This window comes from Pagrus pagrus (genome assembly GCF_965226575.1).
Source record: "Pagrus pagrus genome assembly, chromosome: 22".
In the NCBI taxonomy this organism is placed as follows: Eukaryota; Metazoa; Chordata; class Actinopteri; order Spariformes; family Sparidae; genus Pagrus; species Pagrus pagrus.
The window spans coordinates 19,146,359-19,171,094 of record NC_140204.1 but is presented as its reverse complement, the minus strand read 5'-3'; the positions used below and the strand labels follow the sequence as shown (position 1 = coordinate 19,171,094).

Genomic DNA, 24,736 nt, shown 5'->3' with positions numbered 1-24,736 from the left:
CATTGTGCCAAATCCTTCTCTCCATCCATGATAACCTTTTATGTGTATCTATAGCTGCTAAAACGCCCAGCTGCCAATATCTCTGGCACAAATAGCCCTCTCTATAGCCTATCAGGGTAATGTGCATTGCAATCTCTGTCTAATTGCAAAGGACTATAGACCTGAACCGTCTGTTGAGGGCAAATGACATCATTGCCAGAATGCCTTTCCACCGTCAGGCCTCGAATCCTTCCTTTGATGCAATCAAGGATGCAGTGTGATGTTATTTTCCTCCTACCTCCATTACTATGTAGCTAATAAGCTGTGGTGCTATTCAATTTCCCTCATTTCAGACTTTTTCGGATCAATATCATGCAGGCTGTTCACTAAATGGTGGAAAGGTGGAAAAAAATGCATAATTTTGACTGCAACACAATTGTTTGTTGTGTACTTTCTCAGATTTGTTTCCACAATCAGCAATATAACGTTTACTTTTTAGAGCTGGTATTGCACTGTACCTCACTACATTTCAAGTTGCATCAGTTACAGAGCCAAAAAAAAGTCACATGAAAAAGTCATGATAAACCCTGTGAGAATGAAACCAAAGCAACATGATTAATCAGTGGCTGCAGCAGAGATGAAGCTCCTGGTGTGTCTGCATCCGCAGGAGGGCAGGGCTCCAGATCCTGATGTAATCATGGGTTAAGGTTAGCAATATTGTACGAATTGATCAGATTTAGCAATTTCTGTCACGACTGTGACTGCAAATGCTCAAAATGTTTGAGAACTTTGAGAGGCTGAGATGGAGGGCTGAGAGTGGTCATGATACGAACGGAGAATAGTCAAGCAAAGAAGTTGAACCTGCAGCGGATTGTTGTGGACTTATGGTACACAAGGCTCAAAGAATCACACTTAGACAGGTGGAGACGGCAACCACCACTGTGTTCACTGGCAACGTAACATTGTGTGTGCCGGCTACATTGTGTAAAACTGTGCTTCTCTTTGCTTTTATGTGTGTGGCTGCAGCCGCAGTGGAGTTTATACTGTTTATACACCACTGCGTTGTCGGCTTTGCTGTTACAGTGAGTTATTTCATATCTGTAGCCTAATATTACTTGTTGCATCCTCCATCGTATCCATTGCTCTTTTTATTTGCTGTTGGTCTTTTGTGTTTAATTGTCTATTTTCTGAGGCTATACAGAGGAAGGCCAGTGTGTATGCCAAATCTATACAATGGAATTTGTATAGACACTTGACTTGCACTTTATTTTTATCTATATACATTTTACACAAGTACTCTGACTGCAGTATAATGTCATTTTCGTTTTCTTTTCATCTCTTCTAAATGGGAGGTATCAGTCACTTGGCTAAAAGAGTCGTTCAGTACTAAAGCAGGTGATGACCACACACACTTTAAGGTGCAATTGTACAGACTTTGGAAGAAGAGTGGCTGTGGAGAGATGTGGGGAGTGTGATATTTCAAAGAGGATATTGTGTTAGGGTGTCAGGTTTATGGCATGGCTCCTGCTTCTTTTTTTGTCTCCCCTGCATCGACCACCATTGAGTTAAAGACACAAATCTGGACATTTCAAAGTCGTTTTTGCTGCCTGCCTCATTTCATCGCTTGCAGGGACATGGCCTCGCATTTCACCTTAAAGAAAGAAGGTCCTTGCTGTGTGGAGTCTGCTCTTCCTTTGTGTCTCCTTCCTCTTGTGGCTTTCTTTGAGAGCTTTAACATGCAAATGAGCTCGGTTAAAATGTCCACGGATGAGATATTCTTCATCTATTTATCAATGAAGGATGAGGTGTTTCCTAACCGGTAAAATAGGCAGCTACACAAAAAAATGAATGAATCCCAGTTGCATAATCATATGGTTAACGCAAAATACATCTACGTGTGTGACCAAGGTCGATAGGCCGACTTATGAACACATCACCTCTGCAGTTCATCAGCTCATTGTGAGCCAATATAGCCCCACATGAGAGCATTTAGCAGTATCATAGCGCTGGGTGAGATATGAGCCGACTCAAAGCCTGGATCAATGTCCTCCCATTGAATTGAACATACAGAGCTGGAGCCAGGCAATCAAAGGGCCCAGACTGACTTCATCTCTGAGAGTAACTAGATGTGGCATCGACTGCGAGGCTCATTCGGGGCGGGTTATTAATGTCTATAAGGGGCGGTCAGAGGACAGCGGATAATGGTCACATGAAGGATGGCATCATTTTGTGGTGGCAGTTGTAGAATCGATTTCAACATCTGGACCGAGTCTATTTTGGAGAAGGAATGTGGTTTTAGATTTTGTTGTGTTGCAACTGCTGTGAAACTGTCTTCTGTTGGAAAGGGTGGAGTACTGTAGTTGCATCAGTAGCTTTCAATGTGCTGCAGGCTGTTCTAGTGGTATTCTAATGTCTGGGGAAACCAAATCATCTCACACCCGCTTCAGTGTTGGACCTCGCTGTCATACGTCTTGTTCAGCTCAGCTATTTTGAATTGTTCTTTCCGCCTCCAGACATGTTCGTTAAGTGAGCCTTATCTGAAAGTGTCAGAAAGTAAAATAGCTTTGATTTTATTTGTAATGCAGGTTAAGTTGAATAACCTAAGATTTGCAAAGTTCAAAACCAGGAGAGTACTTTCTATGCATTAATTCTTCAAGTTAAAATGCAAAAAGCTTGAGAATTGTCAGCTTTCACCTGAGAGTATTCACAGTAATGGGTATTTTATATGACATGAAACGGACAGTATTTTTAGATCAAAGCAGCTGCTAAAAGCTCGAAAAAAAAATCTTCTGCTGCACACGCTTTTGATTCATCATGGGGGAAAATGCAAACATGGCCACTTTTTAACTTCCCATTTCAAAAAGACAAGACAAAATGGTTTTTTTTTTCAGTATCATTTCTTATTAGTCACAGAAATTCTTAACCAGAACACATATTAGAGTGATGCCTGCTGGATTTAATACTGGGGAATCATGTGGGACCACAAGGATTAGCATGACATCAGTCTGAAAGATTCATTCACAGAATGACAACAAACATCCTTCGTGAGGCAGGGAGTGACACAGAAGGACCGGCAGCCATTTAGCTATTTATACAGAAAAATAAATACCAGCAACGCGAGGAGTCTCATTCAATGACGAACCAGCGGTTAACAATATGGCACTCGAAATCTGAATTCATCTCTCCACAGGCACAAAGCGACAGAAGCTTTTTCATCCATGTGGAATTTCAAGACTTCATGTTTCAATAATGAGTGATAACTTGGCGTGCTATGTTAAAAAAAAATTTTTTTTAAATCATCAGCATCAGAGGAGAAGCATGCGGGGTAAAAACAGCAAAATACAACTTGCATCAAAACATATTCTCAGGGAAATAATATAATATTTATACGCTGCTGTCAAATGAAAAGCCTCATTACTCCAGCTTTGGGTTTTTTGGTATATATTTGATTATTTTATTTTTACTGACAGTCTCAGAATTCTAAAGCTCAATCAAGAACCAGCGGAGCAATCAGCGGGAAGTTAAACATTTTCCTGCTCTCTGCCGTCGACGTATTTATTGGAAACAACGAGCTCTTCATTTGACAGCAGCAATTCACTGTTTCTGCTACATTCACAGTACTGAAAGAGGATAGATCATTTTGGGTGCACTGGTACAAGACAGTACTGTATACTGAAACAACACCACAGCAATAACTAGAGGACAGTTACTGATATTCAGGTAAACATGACAAAAATATAACATTGCTCAAAGTCCATACTAATTATAACTGTCGACACAGTCGTTTCAACTGTTTCTTTTGTTGGCAAAATGGCTGCTTTTGTCATCAGGCTTCAGACGAGCACCACAAATCAACAATATTTTATCTGACATCAAAATTGCTCCTATAATTGGTCCGCTGAAATGTTTTTCAAAACAAGATGATAAACAATAAAAAGCAGAGCTTCTCAGATGAAGAAGACAGTAGCTTAGTCTGGGTGGCAGGTTTACATTCTTGGCAATAACAGCACCTCTTTTATGTTTGAACGATAAACGTTGACAGGCATTTCCATTCGCAGCAGAGTGCGCTCAAATTATAAACTTCACTGACTTGAACATTCCACCGAGAAAATACAATTTTTGGATTTTTTTTTTGAATATATACTAAGTTTTACAGTAACACTCTTGGTCGACATGGAATCAAAAATGCAGGAATTTTTACGTAGAAATCATACAAATACATTCCACTGACGTTGGTGGTCACATTCATGTGAGGTGGCTGGAGTGGCGTTGCTGTTGCAGTATGTGCCCACTGTGAGGCAGCATGTAGGTGTCCTGGCTTGTGTTCAGTGCAATTTCTCCTCAGTGTTGTAAAACTGACATACTGTTGCACATTCTGTGTCTGGCTCCCGACTGTTCGCTGATTTGGCCTCTCGCACAGCAACCGCAGGAGGGACTCTAAAATGGAGAGCTGGATACTGTCATTGGCCTGTTCATCAAAAACACACTTCAGTTCAAGGCGCCTGCATGGATTGCGATACAATGACCAATAAATCCAGCAGTACATGTTTAAACGCCGAAGGGCATGAAAACGCATCAGCACTGTGATAAAAGTGTTTGATGGCAGTGTCTGTAGCTCCAGGGGCCCCCGAAAGCCCCACATTCACCACGTGCCAGTTGTTCGTGGGGATGTGACTAAGGATAAATAGTTTAGAAATATTCATCAATTAATGAGAACATCAACTGAAATAACAAAAGGCCTCAATCTAATAATTATAATCCTCTATATAAAGTTTTAAGACCTTTATTATTTCAGTTGATACAAGGGCTGTGTACTATATCAATAGTATATCACTATTGTGATATGGGACTAGTTACTGATATTGTCTTCTTTTCCTGGTTTTAAAGGCGGCATTACAGTAAAGTCTCATTCCAACTGTCATCTCTACAATATTATCTGATCATCAATATTGAGGTATTTGGTCCAAAAAAGAGAGAAATTGCCGCGTATAGCATTCATGAAGTGCTTTAGGGGAAATTTCAAAATATCGAGATATATATAGTGTATCACGATATATCCTAAAAATATCATGATATTATTTTAAGGTAATATCCCCCATACCATACTGCCCAGTCATTCATAAAAGATTTCTGTTTAATCAGTTTAACACAAACTGACTGCTATTTTTTGCTCCATGGCCCGAAATGAGGTCAATCTGACTATGGGTTCTAATGTTGCATTCTAATGTTGTTTAGTTGATCATTTGCCAAGTTATACATTGGTCTTAATAATTTCAGTAGTTCCAACCCCAGAGGGTGGGACCCCCCAGAGGGCAAGACCCCCCGGAGGGCGAGCCCCCCCGGAGGGCAAAACCCCCTGGAGGGCGAGCCCCCCCGGAGTGTGGGCGCACAAGATGACAGAGAAGAAGATTTCTCCCTTGCAAAATTATGCTATTTCTTGTTTCCTGTTTACTCCAATCACTGCTTTTTTTTTTCTCTTGTGAAATACTGATTAGTTTAACCTCTGCAGCCTTGTAAAAATGTACTTCAATCAAACAATCCTAGGGGAGTAAATTGCTCTTTGACTAAACTGTTCACAGCTTACACTCAAAAGTTTGTAAAAAAGTACTGTAGATGATCTGTAGATGATCTATCCAAGAGTTAGATTAGAAGACTGATACCACTCTCAATTTTTGTGAGAAAATAAGAAGCAGTAAGTCATCTAAGTTTAACATAAAGACAGGAAACAGGGGGATGCAGCTCGCCTAGCTTGGTGCAAAGCTAACAAAATCTACCTACTACTGTGGCAACTCTTTATCTAGGGTTACCACTTGTTGTTAGAGGTTTCGTTACCAGGCAGGCTGTTTCCCACTGTTTCCTGTCTTAATGCTTAGCTAAGCTAACACACTGCATACAGACATGACAGTGTTTTCAATTTTTCTCACCACTATTGTGCAATTAGACAAAACTGCACTTCCTGGTGCTGTAATGTTTCTCCTAATACTGTGTACGGTATCTGACAACAGTGGCTTTAATTGAGCAGATTGCATCACAGCCACAGTCACGCAGCATTATGATGATGATAATGGGAGCTAGCCACGATAAAAATTAATTGTTGCACACTTTCAACACTGTTAACATCTACAATATATAATGAACTTTGCTTAAGAGTTAAGAGGCAATTCTTCCTAGAACACCAGGAGTTGATTCAGAGACAAGTAGGCACCAAAAATCATAACTGGAATGAAATGAATAGTGTTGGAATAAGTGACAGGAGGACTTTGATTTTGATCTTTCTTACCTGGTTATAGGTGCACATCAAACACTCCTTCCTCCACCGTCTCTATATCCTCTTCGGCAATTACTGGAAACAGAGAATGTCGGGGTAAAGAAATGAGGAACAGATCGGTCGAAGAAATGAAAACGCTGCCTGAAGTCAGTGAAATGTGTGCCCTTTGTCTGTTCGCCACGCCACTTCATTTGCCTTACAGCGCCGTGTAGCCTATTGATCAAACACATTCACACCGATGTAACACACAGCCTGGCAGGGCACTGTTACTGATAATGTCTAATGAAAACATTGCGTCTATGAGTCACTGGCCTCGCTGCGGAGGGCCAATCATATTTCCATTGCAAATTGCGCCTCCATTGTTTGAGAATATCTGGCAAATGTCAGTGCTCCATATGCTCGGAGGAAAACAAAAGCACCCTTCAAAAAGTGGAGGTGTTGCAGTGGTGACATTAAGTGCTGAAAATGTGTTATAAACACTGCTCAAAGCTATACTTTACTGAGAGGATGAGTGCATTAGACTGTTTTGGAAGGAAAAAAGAAGTTAGAGAATTATTACTATTTTGTCTGGCAGTAAATTTTTGCACATTGTAGGAGTGTGAGGGTGATTTTCCGTGAGCATGTGTGGCGTGCTACATTATGCCTTTCTTAAAATCAAGAAAGCTAATGAAACTATGTAATGCTGCGCGCACATCATATGTAAAAGACAGAAACGTCATCACTGAAAATAGTCGCTTAGAGCCACTTCAGTCACGGCAATTTCAAAAGTTCAAATACTTTAAAATTACAATTGCTTTGTGGGCAGGAGGTTACAAATTTCCATATCACAGGTGTCTAAGTTTCATCTTGCAGAAGATTCCAGAAGACACAACCAATTTTGAAAGCATTTTGGCCAAAGACTTCCTCATGATTGATTTAACAATCAAAGCACCACTCACCTGTGTTCTGCAGGCTAGGTGGGGTGTTGGCAGGTGGAGGGAAGCTGTAGGATCTGGCCTGGAGGCCGGGCGGTGACTCGTGGCTGATGCTCTTGGTCCTCTTCCGGCACTCGACAGCCAGCCGGCTTCGGCAGGACTTGTGGCAGTTCACCCCGCAGGCTGCCGCCGGAGCGTTCGTTTGGAGGGAGGAGGACGGCGGCAAGGAGAGGTTACGGGAGAGGAGACGAGGACGGTGGGGTCGGAAGAGAGGTAGGGAGAGTCGCCGAGAGAGCAGGCGAGGGAAGGAGCGAGGGGGAGACGGTGGAGAGAGAGGGAGAGGGTCAGACAGAGGGACGGATGCAAACAGAAACATCGGGGCAAACGGCAGAGCTAGTGGTGACAGCAGAGAGCTTCTACATGCCATGCATACACATGAACACTTGCACGCACACACGGTTAGGCCAACTGTGCCTGACAACAGCTCTGTCAGCCAGCGGGAGTCTAAGAGGAGGGGAGCGATGGGTCACCGAGCAAGGCAAAACATATGAGAGTCAAAGAACCTGAGTACACACTCACACGCCTTAGAAGCTTTGTCACAGCAAACAAAGTCTCTTTTCTCCTTGACTTCACTGCACATCATTTTCCTCAACAATGAAATTTTAGAAAAGTCTGACACTCTCAACAAAGGTCTTTTGCGATCAAAGTTCCATGTCATTATCACATCTTCACAGTATAATACGCTACTTTATAATAAAATCATTTTTTCTCCCCCGGATAGGAAGTGTATTACCCTCATACCCCTTAGTGGTCAAGTACCTAACTCATTTCATGATGAGATGTCTCAACTGCAGAGGGAGACGCAATTAATAACCTTTCTCTTCTTCCTACTTTTTAATTTCACTGCACTTTCTTCTCTTGGTTGGCTGCTCTGACTTCACTGTGTTATCATTATTACATTGGCAGCCAACTACTCAGCAGCCATGTGACACACACAAAAACTGGAATAAACCCGAAATATCCACAACAAGGGAGGAATTAAGGAATGATTGGACAATTTGGGAAATACACTTACTTGTTTTCTTGCTGAGAGTTAGGACATAAAATTGATAGCACTCTCATAATTGTCCATTATAAATGGAGCTTCGACAATTACACAACAACTTTATAATGGCAATTATTAACTAAAGTTTAATTAACTATTAATTTACCATTTATTAATGACGGTTATTATAAAGTGTTCCTTGGGTGATAATGCAGCGAAAGAAAGACCTGTTGCTGTGATATCGTAGCTGTATTGTATTCGTATGAAAGTGAGAATATTAGCATTACAACAACACACTTCATTCAAAGACACTGACATGTCTCTCAAATTTATGTCAAAATATTTTAACATCCGCTGCCGTCGAACACACATCAAACTACACACTCACATTCAGAGCCCTCACCGTACTCCACTCCGGCACTGCGGAGGGTGATTCATTTCAATTACGTCCCTGCCGCTCTCTCTACCTCCCTGAGTACGGCCTAACAATGGTAATGGGGATGAATGGCTGTGAGGCTTTCTCATTGACTTCCTGTGGTCTCATTAATGCACTGGAACAAGCCAGAACACTCACAGTCTCCCAGTCTGACTCGGAAGACATACACTCCTCCACAGAGGAGATGAGGGGGGGAGAGAGGAGTGTTTGGGGATGCGAGTGGGGTGTGTGTACGTACAAAGTGCTTGTGTTTGCTCTCTTATCGCCTCCCTGCCATTTTTCACTCCTTTTGTCTCAGCAGCAGCAATCATGTGGGCTTGTTTGTCTCTTAATTATTGAGTTACCTTCCAAGCGCCGGAAAAGCTAAAATTAAAGAGATTTTTTTTTTAAAAGCAATTACCAAAAAACAAGTTAAGTGATTAAAGTAGGACATGTCTTTGTGATTAAGAAATTAGACGGTGATTGAATAAGAGTATTTGTATTATTATATTTATCCCCCTGAACACAGGTGCAGGGTGCTGAGAACACTGCGAGTAAAGGACCACAGGACCTGAAAAGCCCCTAGGGACATTCATTACTCCAGTTGCTATGCAACTCATATGTTTGACGATAACTTGCAAGCCATTCACTAAGCCTTACTTAGGCAGACTGAGATTAACCTGAATGAATGAGGAAGCGGTTAATGCTGAGAATAAGAATGGAAGAGACAGTCGGTAATTCAAATGCTTGTTTTTCAAGGAAAGAACAATCTGAACGGGAACACTTCACATCCTCTGACACACAAGGACTCTGTGTACATACTGTTTATGTAAGTCCCATTTCTCAGGCTATTCTCCACATTGACATAATACTTAACTTTTTCCAAAAAAATCAGGAAACAATGTCTGTGCAAACAAATAACTGAACAATGTGGTGTAGGGGCTAGCGCAGGCAATAAACGCCGTAGACGACTACATTGTCGAACAATTCTCAAAACAATGAAATCGTTCCTGTTAAATCTGCCTACTCTCACTCCTCCCATTCATGAGGCCGCCGAGCTGTAATCAATCACACCTTGAAAGACTCCAGCAGATGGAAACTTGCATGATTTGCATGTTGGCATCATTTCCAAAGTTTTTTCGTTGACATCTGGATGGCAACATATGTAGCGTAAGTTATTTAGTGCGCTGAACGTCTGCAGATTATCACTACTTACTTTTTTAGCATCAGCACAGACCACCAGCAGGGAAAGAAGCAAGCTGAGCGTGTGTTTTTGGAGCTAATGACCACCGGGATGTGAGGAGGATGGGATGTGTTGGAGGCTGCCTGTGTGTATGTACATTTGTGAAATGGATCAGCTTCCTCAAACACCGCTCTACTGGGAGGCTTGAAAGGGCAAATAATTGTGGATTGTGTGTAGTGTGGTCTCAGCTGATGGAGCTTATCCAGCTGTTAGCGAGCCGAGCTTTGTGTGTGAACATCCATTAAAAGAGTGCGATATATTTGCTAGGGTTTCTGTGTTGATGACATTTGCTCAGCACTTCAACTCTCTGGATCTTAACTACAGAGAGCGTGTGTGTGTGTGTGTGATGCCTGGAAATCAATGGCGTCAAAAAGACTAGCTTATTCTTCTGGGCGGAACACACACACGCACGCACACACACACACATCTGTGTAGCAGAGTTAGCTTTATATGAATTGCTCTCTTACCTTTACACTTGTAGCCTTGCTTGTAGAAGCCCCATATCTACAGTACAAAAAAGACAAGGAGAAATAAAAGTGCGTTAATTAGGATGTGTTTTGATTTGCACCTAGGCAGGGGGAAAGTTAAAATTGTCAGGGTGATGCACAATTAGTGAGTTCTGAGCTGACAGAAGGTATAAATTATAGGTCCAGTGTTGCAGGGAGCAAAATGCTCCTCTGTACTTTATGGCCAACGTTTTTAGTGAACAAAGAGAGACACAAAGACTTATATTATTACATTTTTAACTGCATTTTCAGGGATCCAAATATTGTATACTTTGTTACTTGGTCATAACGAATGGGAACACATATAGAGAAACTGCAAAGAATAATAAATATTGCTTGTAACATTATCAGGAAGATAAGAATCTAGCAGATACTGTAGATATGAACTAACAAAGCTTCAGATCGTATCTCTCAGTTTGGTTTCCTGTTCTATGTTCTTGATATAGATGCTACCAATCAACATGCCACAACTTCCTCATCTGAATACACTCTACATACAGAGGCTGGGCTTTCAATCCCAGCATAATTTATTATCAGTAGATCGCGCAGATAAGACGCTTGTCCAGTGTTAAGGTGAGCAAGCAGGGTGAATTATTGTATCTATATATCTATTATTATCTATATCTCAGCATATCCTGCAATCTACACTGCATGATATGACTATCTATGATAAAATGTTATGTTGTCATCACAAGAACATTGTTGCATGTTAGTGAGTCAGTGAAAATGTTAAATGGAACAATTTGGCATATACTAATAATCACTAGTTATGACATTATAATATCAAAACTTTTTTTTTTTCTCAAAATGACGTCATTTTTGTCACAGTGGAAGCAATACGTTGCCTTACCATACGTTTTTTACATTGAAGATAACTGAGAGTCACTGAAAACATGTAGAGCCGGTCGTTGTGCCAGATTCTAGTAGAATACCGAATGCTTCTCTCTTTTTGACGTTTTTACTTCCAGCCCCTCTCTGTAATTGTAATAATTCCATCGATGTCTTTAAAATCACACTGTAACACTCTGCCAAATTAATTGTATTGTAATGGTTTTAATTTACGCTGTGTGGTAAAAACCAAAGGCAATTTTCCATATCACAGCCGACAGAATCAAGTTACGACACTGAAAGGACTACAGCTGTTTTGCATGGCTTAGTCTGTTAGCTACAAACGTCATAAACTTTACCTCATTGCCCGCTATTAAGCATGCCATAAAATGTCTGATTAATTTCCTACTTCTCTGACAGCCATTAGCTTATGTTCAGTTCACTACAGTGTGAAAATCAGCCTGCAAAGGCTGCATGTTTGACATCATGCTGCCTTTTTGTTGGTCAGTGTTATTTTTGTCAATGTGCATGCTCTGCATGTGCCTTCACTCGTCAGCCACCTTCGAATGCACCGTCGAGGAGAATATTCAACATTTTAAAATAGTGTCTGCTCACGTCTTTAGTATCAAACAACGTTGACACTGCGTAATGTGTTAGCTACCACAGTGTCAAGCATCTAAACCGTGGCGAGCAGTGAAATTAAATGAAAGGAAACCAAATGATGCCCAGAAGTTTGGAAATAAACTAAAAACTTGTGGTTTGTAAAAGAGAAAGTATACATAATTAGCGGTTAATGGGCTAAAACACGTTAAAAAAACTCAGTTTCACATCTTGGTATCCCGCGTTGATGCTGAAAAACCAAGTGAAGGCTGAAAATAAAACAAACGAAGACAGAATGAAAGTGACAGAGACAGAGGGAAAGAAAGAGGAAGAGAGAGGAGGTTGGCGGGACAGAGGGGGTGGAGGGCCGAGATCAAGCGGGACGCAGGGAGCGCACAGACAGTGGGGGAACAATGACATGAAAGAGCCGAGCTGGAGATCACACGCTGCACTGGCACATCTGAGGAAGCACAAAATATCCTGACCTCTTCGCACACACACACGCGCACACACAAACCTACATGGATGCATGCAAACACACACACTTGGAGATGCACACAAACAAAGACACACGCACAGTTGGAAACCACGAACGCAGCCGGAGGCTGTACAACAAAGAGAAGTCAGTTACGAGCCGAACATCTAAACACAACGATCATCACAGCTCTGCCTACACTGACTGACCTTTACTGCCTCCGTAGACTGAAAACACAATGCTCTACAAACAAGAGGTGGAAACACACTGACTTGTTACACTTCTTTGACGGTTTACTATAAGCTTTTAGAAAGCTGTACTATTAATCTAGAAATGATGGCGCTTGAACTGGAATGTCTGAGTTTTATTGTGATGGAAATGTGCTACTTTTACTGGCAGCAGCTCCACATTTCATATTAAGGAAGCACTCTGTGGGAGATTGAAGTTTATATTTTTGGAATCCTTTACTGATGTCTCTTTATATGCTTGCTAGCTTTTGATCAGCATATTGTGTGTGACTGAGCATGAAGCTTGAGCTGACATGTTCGATGTTAATGCATCTAAAATTAAATCTTCTGAGCATTATGTGTGTGATTACTGTTTAATTACTGGATGTAGATTCATGTGGTATCGAATGTTTGCTGCTTATATTTTTTCAGTGTTTTTCTCCAGTAAAAACCTTGTGTTCTGCCGTCTGCTTTTTCCTACCACACTTGTCAAAGTGACAATAATTGCGTGTCAGCTCCTGCTTTCCTGGATTGTTTGATACAGCAACAGCAGAGATTAACAGACAGCGCTTTTAATGCACACTGTGGAGAGATTACACTTCCCATTCGAATTACAACATTATCATTTTTCATTCAATTATCACCCTTTTGTAAAGTGAATTAAAATGTGTGAACATGTTAGGCTTGGTAGCTTTCTCAGACCACTCTGACATATCAACCATTAGCAGTATTAACAGAAGGGAAACACAAATTGCAACCGCCTTGAAATAACACTGAACGTCTGTTCAATATGAAACTACAGTTTTTGCGGACTAGGGGTCGAGGGGCAGCTAGCCGGGGTCTGTCCAAAGGTCAATTAAAGTTCCCTACCAACACCTGTACGCCTCACTAATTAACACATTGTATCTTGTTGAGTCTTGTCATCATCATTAAGTTGCTATGCAACCAGCAGAGACTCCTGCTCTTCTTTTTCAACTTTGGTTGTAATGTGGGAATTATTGGTGAGCTTTATAGGTGCAGGTCTTTTAACCTTTGGACGGAGCTGGGTTTTGCTGTTTCCTCCTACCATCTACTATCTTAATGCTAAGCTAACTGTCTCCTGGCTTAGAATCTAATGGATAGATATGACAGTGGAATCGATCTTCTCATCTAACAAGAGAGCAAATAAGCATTTTTTCCAGACACTATTCCTTTAACTTCTGTAATGTTCAAACACAGAGGAAAAAGCTGTTGCAGCCTGGAACATTTGAGGACTTGCACTTCTTGAAATCATCCGACCACACCGCATGCATTGCACAAACAGAGCTGATCAAGACAGATCCAGAAACTAAGGACTCAGTGTGCATATTACTGAAATGCTGCTGACAGTGTCATCATCCACTGGATTTACAGCTGTTAATTTAGTCTTTTCAATGTGTCTTCAGCTGGTGTGAACATCAGAGGAAGATAATTAGTGCAAACAGAACAGAAATATTCCACTGTGCCCTGTAACCGCTGTCACAGTTACAGGGACTGGAAACAGATTTGTTTTGGCACACCCCTCTCCACCGCCAACGTCTGCAAGCCAGCAGGATAAGGTCAGTGAAACACGTCCATGGGAGGTTTGTTTACTAGTGCTGGTTTGCAGTATGAACCTAGATGCCCCAGATACATTAAAAGAAAATGCTTTGCAGCTTGGACCCAGTAAAACAATCAGTGGGCATGATGAACCGAAAAACGGTAAACATCCTTGACTCTGTTGCTTTATTAAAGGACAGTCTGTCTAAACAGACAGCCTGAAAAGAATTTTGCTCAGTGAGAACATTTTCAGATGCTCTGCTTTTCAGTCAAGTCGAGTCTTTGTCAGACTTGAACACTCCTGCAAAAGAAAACCAAACAAGACTCTGGTTTTTTAGTCTTTTTATTCTGATTGTACGAAGGTAAACTGTGAAAGCCCAGTGAGACTCTCTGAGATCTCTCATATACAAGTGCTCTGAGCCTCTAGCTATAAAACTTGCTGTACTCTCCTGAGATGCAAAAAAAAAAAAAAACGTGAGATGTGTTAGTGTCTTAGTAAAACTCATCTGTGAGCCATTAATTAGGATGTAAGGCCAAAGGTGGCTGCAGGCAAAACAGCACACGATTATGAAGATCCATGTGAGACGCTGGAGGTGAGTGAACTCTGCGGTGTTTACAGGAGGCCCGGCTTGGCTTGTGCGTCGTGTTTGAGACAAGTGTTGAAAAATGGGCTGCGGGAAAATATTGTTTTAGCACAGGAGCCAAGAGGGAAAACACAAAGCAGGCAGAAGAGGAAGTGGCTAATGTATCTACCGCTGCCACACACACACACACACACACAAATATTGAAAGGAAGAAGCATACTGCCAGAGTCCTTATCTTTCCCTGCTCTCTACTCTGAGTTTCCCCTCATGACAGTTTGAAATGCCAGAGTTTCCCCTGGAGAATGTGTGTCCATGTGTGTGAGTGTAAATGAAATGTCATAGATTATATGAATACGTGTTATCTATTGCATACTCTTTTTAGCATTCTCTCTCTGGCTTAGAATGAATGGGATGTCATCTCCGTGTCTGCAGTTCAATACGAGGGCCCTATTCCTGTTCTCATTACAGCGGAGTGCTGACTCACTGTCGGTGTCTAAATAACAGAAGGCTTCACGGGGGACTTCGGGGAATGTTAAGGGCCACAGGACACACACACACACACACACACAGATGTAACACTGGCATAGAGGAGGGTTATCATCTCGCCCAATTACCTTCCTCCCATATTTCCCAGAGTGCACCTTCAGCAGTGTGTGGCCGTAGCTCAAAGTAATTGGCATTGCCCTGACCTGACAGGAGGAACCTCTGAGAGATGAGCCTATCATGCGCTGACGGCGACTGCCGAGACAAGTAATGAAGTGCAGATAGACTATAAGGCTACATGGGTGAGCACGACTGACCTCCGACCTTTCAAAACAAACACGTGCCATCGATTGGGTCATTGAAGAAATCAATGCATTTGAAAAACGCCAAAGCCAAATGAGAGAATGATCAATATTTGTGTAAGGCTTCCATGGAGGCCTGAGGGGCTCATAAATCAAGCAGATGATTCTGTATTCACAATAATCTATGATATACACCAGCGTAAAACATGTAGCAATAGGTGTTTACTCACAAAGCCGGCGCAGTGCTCGCAGAACGTGGGTTTGACGTAAGTGGCCTCAGTGAAAGTGTGGATGAAACCCATCTTGCAGTTCAGCAGAGAGCTGGCTTTCATAAAGTAGTCTATCATCTCGTCTCTGCTGATCTTCCCGTCTCTGTGTGAGGAAGCAGAGAGAGGTAAGCTCCAGACAAGACAGGTTGGGTCAGCGTGAAAGCCGGTTCAAACTGCATCGACTTTACAGCCGTGAATAAATCTGCGAGTGCTCACTGGTTCTTGTCCAGCTCTCCAAACTTGCTGAGGTAAGGGAAGTTGTTCCTGATTGCTTCAAACTCATCCCTGGAGATGTTGCCGTCACCGTCTGTGTCGAAGTTCTTGAAAACCGACTGTGAACGCGAAGGTTGGGAAGGTTAGTCTACATACATATCTGCATATTTATATTATATAAATATACTGAAATATTTCAACATGTGTTTATATTTTCTGTGTTTGTCTGTCTGGACCTTTTACATGCACACAAACCTATATAACACACTGAAGGAAAGGAAAAAACAGAAAAAAGCATGTTAGGTCTCCTTTTAGCATACTTATGAGCAATCTAGTATTTTAAGATTGTTTTGAGTCAGTTACTTCACAGCTCTCATCATTGCATAACCAGCCTCAAAGCAGGATGCACTAAACCACCGCCAGGAAACAAAAAATACTCCTTTTCCCCTTTATACAATCATTGAAATGTTTATCCATGGCATGCTAAAACATAATATGACAAACAATGTTTGGAGAGGAATCGCACAAGTAGAGGAAATCTACACAGTCTACTCAATAATGTCAGTTACATGGCAAGTTTAGCGATTTAGCGGTTAAAAAGAAAGAAAGAAAAGATCCTGAAAATAAATAAAACGATCCTAATCGGCAGACATGCGTGATAGAAAATGATTCTCAACCCACAAGGAACCATATACTTTTCCTTTTCCATTTCAAGGGGGACGAATCACCAACAATTACAAGGCCACAAGTGATCTCGCCAGCCATGGTAATTATGGTGAAAGATTAGCAGCCATTGTGCCAAGAGCCAAAAGCACTTGAGTTGCAGTTTTCATGTCAAGATGGTGGTGGAGAGGATAACAACAGATAATTCACCCTCAGCCCTCTAGTGCCATCACAATGGACCCCACAGGTTACAATTAGCACTGGAGAGAAGACTGTGTAAACACGGAGAGACTCACCTCCACCATCTTCTCTATGTGCTTCTTGATGATCGTGGGGTCGGCGTTTGGCTTCACCGACACCGCCCAGTCATCGATCATGGTGGGCTTGGGGTCAGGTGCGGGGGTGGGGCTGGAGTTCTGCTACAGTGGATGAGAAAGCAAAAAGACCTTGAGATCGATATCAACCCAGGGAGGCAGAAGCTATAATCTTACAAAGAAAAGAAAAGAAAAGGTGGCTGCAGTGGATCAAAATGTCATGAGAAAAGGAAAACAAAGATTTCCAGTATGGATTCTGACACTTTTCTACATGGCACTCAATATGGAGCTGTAAGAACATGCATTATAGGATACAGCATGGGATCTGTAAGGCTGATTTGCTCAAATATCTTTGAACTTCAAATTATGTTGAGGATTGATTGCTTCCCACAGAGTGCAACACATTAAGTACGAAACAGTGTCCACGACATCATGGGAAAACTAAAATTCTCTGTAATCCACACAGTTTAGGGCTAGCAGCTTCATGAAGCGGAGTGAAAGGTGCAGTAAAAATTGGGACCATCCATCAAATAAAGACAGGAGTAGAGTGGGGTACACCACTGCCAAGTATGGGCTATTTGAGAACAGGCCAGTGCGGGACCCAAAGTGTACATCAGTGTGCTGCTCACCGCTGGCTTGCGAGGTTCCCTCTGTAGAGACATCTGATAGATCTCCTCCTCTGTGTGGTACTGGTCCAGGGATACCTGCACAGAACAGGGAAAGGAAATTTGTCTTCAAATGAGCCAGACATTTTTGTTGAGAGCTGGGTTTCGCCTTCACTGCTCTCCAGGATGGGTCACCAGAGTTCAACCAGTGGATTTCCAATCGTCAGTATTTTACACATCTTCTCAGCGATTTCACTAAAATACACGTGTCTAATGGTCATGAAGCAATATGTGTACACTGTGTGAACATCTGTCCTGATACACACTATGGATGTTACATTCAGGGGAGGGGCTACTGTTCTTTCCCTTTAACTTTTCCTCCTTATTAATAATAAAAGCCAAAACTAAGAGCTGCACTCATTTGTATGCTGTCTTTTACGATCAAGACTAATTAACAGTGCTATTCTGGCGCACCGTTTGATTGAAACTTTCAAACTTGCAACACTGCTGGGTGTGGTAGGTGTGTGCTGTGATGAAACTGAACCAGTGTGTGCATACTGAAAGTACACCCAGTCATAACTTATAAAAAGCAGTATTTGCAGGGGGTGTTAAGTTCCTCCTAAACCCTTGAACAACATAAAAGCTGCGGTCTTCCCCTGACGACCATCATTTGACCAGTTCCCCACACTTACAGTAAGTTGGCCTACTTACTGTAGGCAATACTGCAATAGTGTTGTTTATATAGTATCTACAAAGAGAGTCTTAGTCTGGAACTGTTAGACAGCCTCTCTGTCATCAGCAGCAGTCATCTTCACCACCAAGTAAATACATTCCTGCACAGATTACAGGCCAAAGCAACATTTAGAGGCGTGTGTAGTCCAACTGCAAATATCAGTGAATTAAGGCACAAAGTGACCAAATAAGGCTGTTGTTGTGGACCTTCACTCAAACAGCTGGCAACTATTTATTTGTTTGCTCACTCAGCACTCAACACTGGATATCAGATGGTGTCTGAGTCATCGAGGGAGACATTTGTAAACTACAGCTTGTCCAAAATGCAGCAGCCGAACTCCTCGCTAAAACCTTAAAAGGAGCACCTTAATTCGATTTTAGTGTCCCTGTTTGGTCTTGTAAAGAGTTTTTTAACTTTGATTTGTGTGTAGATTGTATTGGCGTGGCAGCAGAACGTTCAGAGACGGACATCTCTGATACCAACAGATACTGAAAATATTCAATAGTAGTTTTTTTAGAACTCTGCATCATCTCAAAGCATTGACTATGTGGCTGCTATGTGATATTGGTATACATTTCAATATTGTGTCATATTAGTATTTAACCCTAAAGGCTTATGGATAGCATTCTAATGACACCACACATCGAAAGGATATTAAGACATGTTTGATCTTAATAGAAGTTATTTACGGTATTAACATCTACTTTTTTGAAGGAATCTGTGTCTTTCGGCTTCCATACCTCTATATTTTCATGGTATTTAATACAATGGTCTTATCACACACAGCCCTGTTCATTATAGATGTTAAGTAGAGCCATCTTTTACATTAACGCAGCCGCTATGGCAACACGTTTTTTGCTCCAGCTAACAGAGCTAACTGCCACATGTAGTCACCAGCTGCATCCATTGTTGGCCTCACATTATTTCATCAGAGCTATTCTCTTAGTATAATTGTATTTCCTGGCTTTTATTGAGTTCAAGTGGTAGGTGCGGTGGGAAAAAAAGGATTTTCCTCTCATCTGGCCTTCTAATTCAGTCGAGCTTGCAGTATTTCTGGAAAAAGGTTAACTGCAAAGGTTTCACCATAGACGAGATGATAATATCATTTCATTCATTTGAAAGGCTGATGAATGGCGCTCAACATGGAGGAAAATAGAATTTTAGTGCGGTGTGCCTATTTTAACTGGCAGGCATTCTTGTGCGGAGAGCTTCATTATTTTTGAAGGATTTATTGACTTTCTTTCCATCTGCTCACTGTGAGCCAAGCAGTGCTCAAGCTAGATCAACTGCAATAAGCACTGGCATAAAGATAATTGGGTATTGACTTTGTCCAACAAACTTCCCTGGTGCCCCTCAGCTCCAAAACCTGTCAAGTTGTTTTCTGTCGTTTTCAAAGAAAAAAAGGCGAGCAAGCTGCAATCTCACACGAACACCTGCCGCCAGATTGAATGATTGATCTCTTGGGATTGTTTAAATTCAAGCTCCCCTCCTTAAATCTGGGAAAATCTTATCTGCATCTGCCAAAAAATACCAACACACACACTCAGGGGTTTAGTCTTAAGTGCTAAAACACCACCTCAGCCTTCATGCTGAAGTGCAGGCAGCAACGAAGCTTGGATCAGTCTCACTCCGTTTAAGAGCTCTCACTAAATACATTATGAGATTCATAACATGATTCTACCACACAGAATGTCCTGTTTATGATTTGTTGGTGATTGAAAGGAGTGTGCTATAAATCAGGACACATCTCAAGATGGAAAACAGTCTTGGGAAGAAGTTGCAAAATGTATGACGATTATTTTTTCCTGTAGCATTTTTCATAACTTGTTTCACAACTACAAGAGATAAGAAAACACAGAACAAGTCGGTATATCAGGTTTCCCTGCAAAAGTATTGAGATTTAAAAGATTATACTAAGATCCTCTGTCAGGTCTTTCGAGGCCAAAGCACTCTGAGAGCAAAATCCCTTCAGTCTTTAATCAGGATACAGGAGCAGACATGAGGTCTCAGTACAGGTTAACAATTTGAAGTTCAGTAAAGTTCAACGAAGAGATGCTGCACAAGGGGCCGTGACTCTTTGTCCTGGTTAAAAGCATTATTCTGAACGATGGAATGTGGATCCCAGATAACAATATTACAGTGGGCGGCCAAAGATCTAGAAGTAAATGCCCTGTTCAGTCTTCTCTGCATCACTGAATGTCCATAACTTTTATTTATTAACTATTTTGACTTAAAGGAGAAGTTACTTGTCGTTAGGAGTGCAGCATTCAGCCTGTGGAAGAAGTTGTATGATGTTTTCTGTTGCTCTGGAGGATCTTTCTTAAAAATCATCTTGATGACGTCATCAGCGATATCTTGGCTTTGGCTGGTAGATTACACGTTTTACACAAGGCTGCATTACAGACCGGAGGTGTAGGGTTTAATAAAATTTGACTTTTGGGTGGCAAAAAGAATACAAGATCCCAATTAGCACAGCTTTAAAATGTGTTTATAGGAGGAAATACTTCAAATTTTCTGCATAAATTAGACAATCCAGTTCATGATATTCTGTTTTTCTTGTTGAAATACAGCAACAAGGAAGTCAATTATTTCCTCTGCTTTCAATTTTCAATATAATCAATGTTTCCACATCTGCTGAACACAGTTGAAAGGCCACGAGCTTGAATGTTGACGCTCTGAATGCTTTAGTTCCATATAATCTCTGGCCTACACAGATTTGGTCCCAGCTGGCTGCTGTACAGTTTGTCTGATCGCGAGCCAATCAAATCACAGCAGAACAAATTCTGTGTATCAAACAGTCTGCCTATGACACTGGCTGGACACAAAGTGTTTGTGCTTCCCAAAGTTTACCCTCCCACATCTCTGCTGTCTGGGTGGTTAATGAGCGCTTTCAAATTCTGTTGCACTTCATGATGAATAAACTCACAGCACCTGGTTCCGGACCTGATTTTACCCGGCGCAAGCTGTTTGTTGCAAGTGCATCTTTAACTCGAGCCAATCATTCATCACACATGTCCAGTCTTTGCACTCACCGTGAGCAGGTTGAGCAGATCTGTGTTGGCATCGATGTTAGGCGATGTGTTCTGGATCTGCGCCAGCTCTCGAAGGATGGCATACAGCTGTTGGGTCTTTGTCAGGTTGACCCGTGTTTTCTCTTTGTCAGCCCAGTCTGGCAGCGCCACATGCACGGCTATCAGGTCTTTCAGATGCACGCCCAGGATAGGAAATCGAAAGCCGGAGCATTCAGAGAAGCGCTTGCGGTATTGACTGTAGTTCCCGCACGATGTCACCAGCTCGATGAGGTTGTTAAAAACCTGCAGGTTGAGTGAATGAAGGGGGATTCAATTAATTAAAGGAGAAACGACGGGGATGAGATGAGAGCTGGCAAGGAAACAGAAAGCCTGTCTCGAGAGAGAGAGATTTGTTTAGAAGAGTCAAAAACATGCTGGAAAACTTTTGCTCCAGATGGACTTACATAACTGACGAGACACTGTAACTCCCCCAACTGTTGCATTAAACTTTCCAGTTATATGGCTCAAATTCATAGTTCTAAAAAGCCACTGTGTGGGAGTAATGGGCACAGATAAGGAGTTTGGCAGCTCACACTGAGGAGATGTGGATTGCTAAATTAAAATTCAATATCGCTTATAAGTTGAGCGTATCCGCATGCAGTGATCAACAGAAAAGATTTTCCTCGCGTTTGGCTTTGGAGGCAGGAAATAGAAGGTTGAGAGCACGGTCGCAGCTGCTGCACCTTGTTGGTCTCCGCGCTGATGTGGCTCTGCGTGTCTTTGAGGCGAGAGATGGAGCTGTTGCTGAGGCCGCCCACCACCGCCATCAGCGTGTTGAAGTTCTGCAACTGCAGCAGCTTCTGTCAACGAGAGGGAGGAAATATTAAGAATGAGGGTGAGAGAGGAGACAGTGAAGGAATGTGTAGGCCAGTGCCAGAAAGGAATCATTAGGGAGACGGCGGAGAGAAGGTGCTACAGGTTAAAAGTGATTTACAGTAGTAGGAGTCGGAGGCAAAAAGAATGTGTTAGTGTTCGGCAGCCCACATGAACATCCACACATGAACCTAATCTGAGTATACCGAGATAGCACTGAATGTTCTGAACTGTCTGTGTCAAACTTAAGCTACCACTTTGTGAATGGCACTCTGCAGGACTCCATGCTGCCCTTCAGCCTGTGTGGCATCTCGCTGAAAATCAATGGGTCGCAGCTGTGTGGGAGGGCTGCCAGAGGGGATCATTTGATTCAGCTCAGACACCCTTTGGAATCAATTGGCAAAGCAGTGCGGAGGGCAGCCCAGCATTTGAAGAGTGCGTTCGGCCAAACTGCACGTGCATGTGGCCGTCAGCGAGGCCTGGGAAAGGTTTCATTGTCAACATGCCAGGGCTTTCCACTGGGTGTAGAATTAAGTCTGTGTGTATGATAGGCCTGGGAGATGGAGCTCATCCTCCTCTCAACCAATTGTTGTCACACAGCCGATCGGTGATACGGTGTATTTATCAAAGCCAGAAGGCAAACGTACAAGCACATGGAACATATTGTGAAACGAATTGAGAATCGAGCTTGTCGATGAGCATAAAAGGGACATTTTTGCATTTTAAATTATAACGAAAGTCTGTGCAGTCAAGAAAAAAGACTAATGAGCATGAGTCATTTGCAACGCGCTCCAACAGGAAGCTGAAATGGGACACAACCAGCGCACCCCCCTGAGGGAAGCTTTGGGAAATGTCAAGAAAATCGAGACTACCCTCTGTGCTGCCTCTGAATACATCTGAAATCAGCTTGAATGTAATTTCTGTCCCGGCATGAGCTCGCACTGGGCGACACTTCTGAATAGAGAGTTTGAGGCATGTCAAATTGGCAAAGAATTAACAACAGGATTTCCAGCAGGGGTGGTCTGTCTCTGATGCATCTGTACAAATGTTCACCCAGTTTGCGTTAATGACACAGTCCACTCCAAATTGACTTTAGGACACTCCAGTGATACTGGGAAACACTGCCTATCGTTACGTGGACACACTTTCTTTCAAGCACGAGCAATAAACCCTAAAATGAACTGAAGGCAGTTAAAAAAACAGACACAATGTTTTCACATCTCACTGTTTAAACTGCCGGTAAATGAAAAAAATTTCTAAGCGTGCAAGGACAGATTCTCCTCTTGCCTTTTCTTGTGGTCTTTTTCAAACAATGCCTCCCTTGTAACAAGATTCAGACTCTGCAGTCGAGCTAGCAGCTCTGTGAGACTGTTGTCTGGCACCAGGGTCGTTCTAATACAGACCATTATCAGAAATCTGTACTACCTAAAGTACAGTCAGTACATGAGACTGTGCACCAATCTGATACCACATCATTTAGTTATTAGAAATGGGATGAACTGCTGTGACCAGTGGCCAATATCCATACACAGCACGTGAGATGTAATCTTAAGCACCGGACTAGATTGATTGATCAACGCGTACACGAGCAGACAGGACCGCCTCTTTATGGAGTTCTCTGTCCTGATTGGATAAAGTGGACCGGGATACCAGAAAATGTCTTTTCTCTTTTACTGCATGTCAGAGAGAGAGACCTGGGTTACTGACCAGACATATATAGAGTGCTGTTAAGCACTAATTTGAATAAAAATATAACACTAACAGCGGCTTTAAATGCATCGTGTCAGATTTCATTGCAGTGGCCATGTTATTTTTATAAACTAACTTTCAATCTCACTTCCTCTGTCCTACCCTTGAGTTTTGAGTTTTACATTCAAGAGGAAGGACCAACTCTACTTTTTTTTTTTTCAGCATTTGCCCTGCAGCTGTGAATGTACAGTATCTATAAAAAGGATTCTGGGCACCGGCAGCGGTGATATTTGGAAAGAAGGATTAAAGAAAGGAGATCAGGGGGGAAGCAAGCCAGAAGGAGGTAATTCTCAGGTGTTCTCCAGCTGAGTCACAGTCAATCATCCCGAACATCAAGGCCGGTCAGAATCAGCATCTGTCCGCGCCACTACGCTGTTAAAGCTTCACAAAACATGCAAAAAGTCCAAGTAGTCAATATCAAGGAGGGTGGAACTGTTGGAAGAAATGCTGCTTGGGGGCTCCTCTGACAAGAGCCCTGCTGAGGTGTTGGAGCGCTGGTGTATAAAGACAGAGGGTGGTGGTGGCACCTGCTGAGACCCTGATGAATAAATGATGAGCGACGGAAGATTGTTCTGCAGATAAAGAGATAGATAGATTGAACGTAGGTACGGGACTGAAAACAATCCAGGAGTAGACTTGCAGTAAGTAATGAGGATGCATTCAGTAGCACTGCAGGCTATCAAGATGAGAATTATTTTTCTGAGCTTTCCACGGTCGATTGAAGCTCCCTTTGCACACACAGAGAGAGAAGGCAGCCCATCTGGCAGACCAAAGCAAATGATGACATCAAACTTAAATGACATCACTTATAGTGAAGCCCAGGATGCAATTAAAAGGGATGTCTCTGTACTGAAATAAAGACAGTCTCCAGAAATATGGG

The 24,736-nt window shown here is 42.2% G+C and overlaps 1 protein-coding gene across 4 annotated transcripts in view; it reads right to left on the bottom strand.

Moving 5' to 3' along the window:
- Positions 1-2,866: 2,866 nt before the first annotated feature.
- Positions 2,867-24,736, bottom strand: part of LOC311252168 (RAS guanyl-releasing protein 2-like) — a 39,276-nt gene continuing 17,406 nt past the window's right edge. Inside the window, exons 8-17 of one of the 4 annotated variants that reach the window (XM_084345089.1) lie at positions 21,978-22,094; positions 21,256-21,537; positions 17,515-17,589; positions 16,868-16,990; positions 15,912-16,027; positions 15,657-15,798; positions 10,332-10,368; positions 7,186-7,344; positions 6,260-6,322; positions 2,867-4,447 (exon numbers count right to left, since the gene is read on the bottom strand). In XM_084345089.1, the coding sequence (XP_084201215.1) occupies positions 6,264-6,322; positions 7,186-7,344; positions 10,332-10,368; positions 15,657-15,798; positions 15,912-16,027; positions 16,868-16,990; positions 17,515-17,589; positions 21,256-21,537; positions 21,978-22,094 (1,110 nt within the window). In that variant the 3' untranslated portion in view covers positions 2,867-4,447; positions 6,260-6,263. The remainder of the gene's footprint in view (positions 4,448-6,259; positions 6,323-7,185; positions 7,345-10,331; positions 10,369-15,656; positions 15,799-15,911; positions 16,028-16,867; positions 16,991-17,514; positions 17,590-21,255; positions 21,538-21,977; positions 22,095-24,736) is intronic. The other 3 variants (XM_084345090.1, XM_084345088.1, XM_084345091.1) reach the window with 3 other exon arrangements.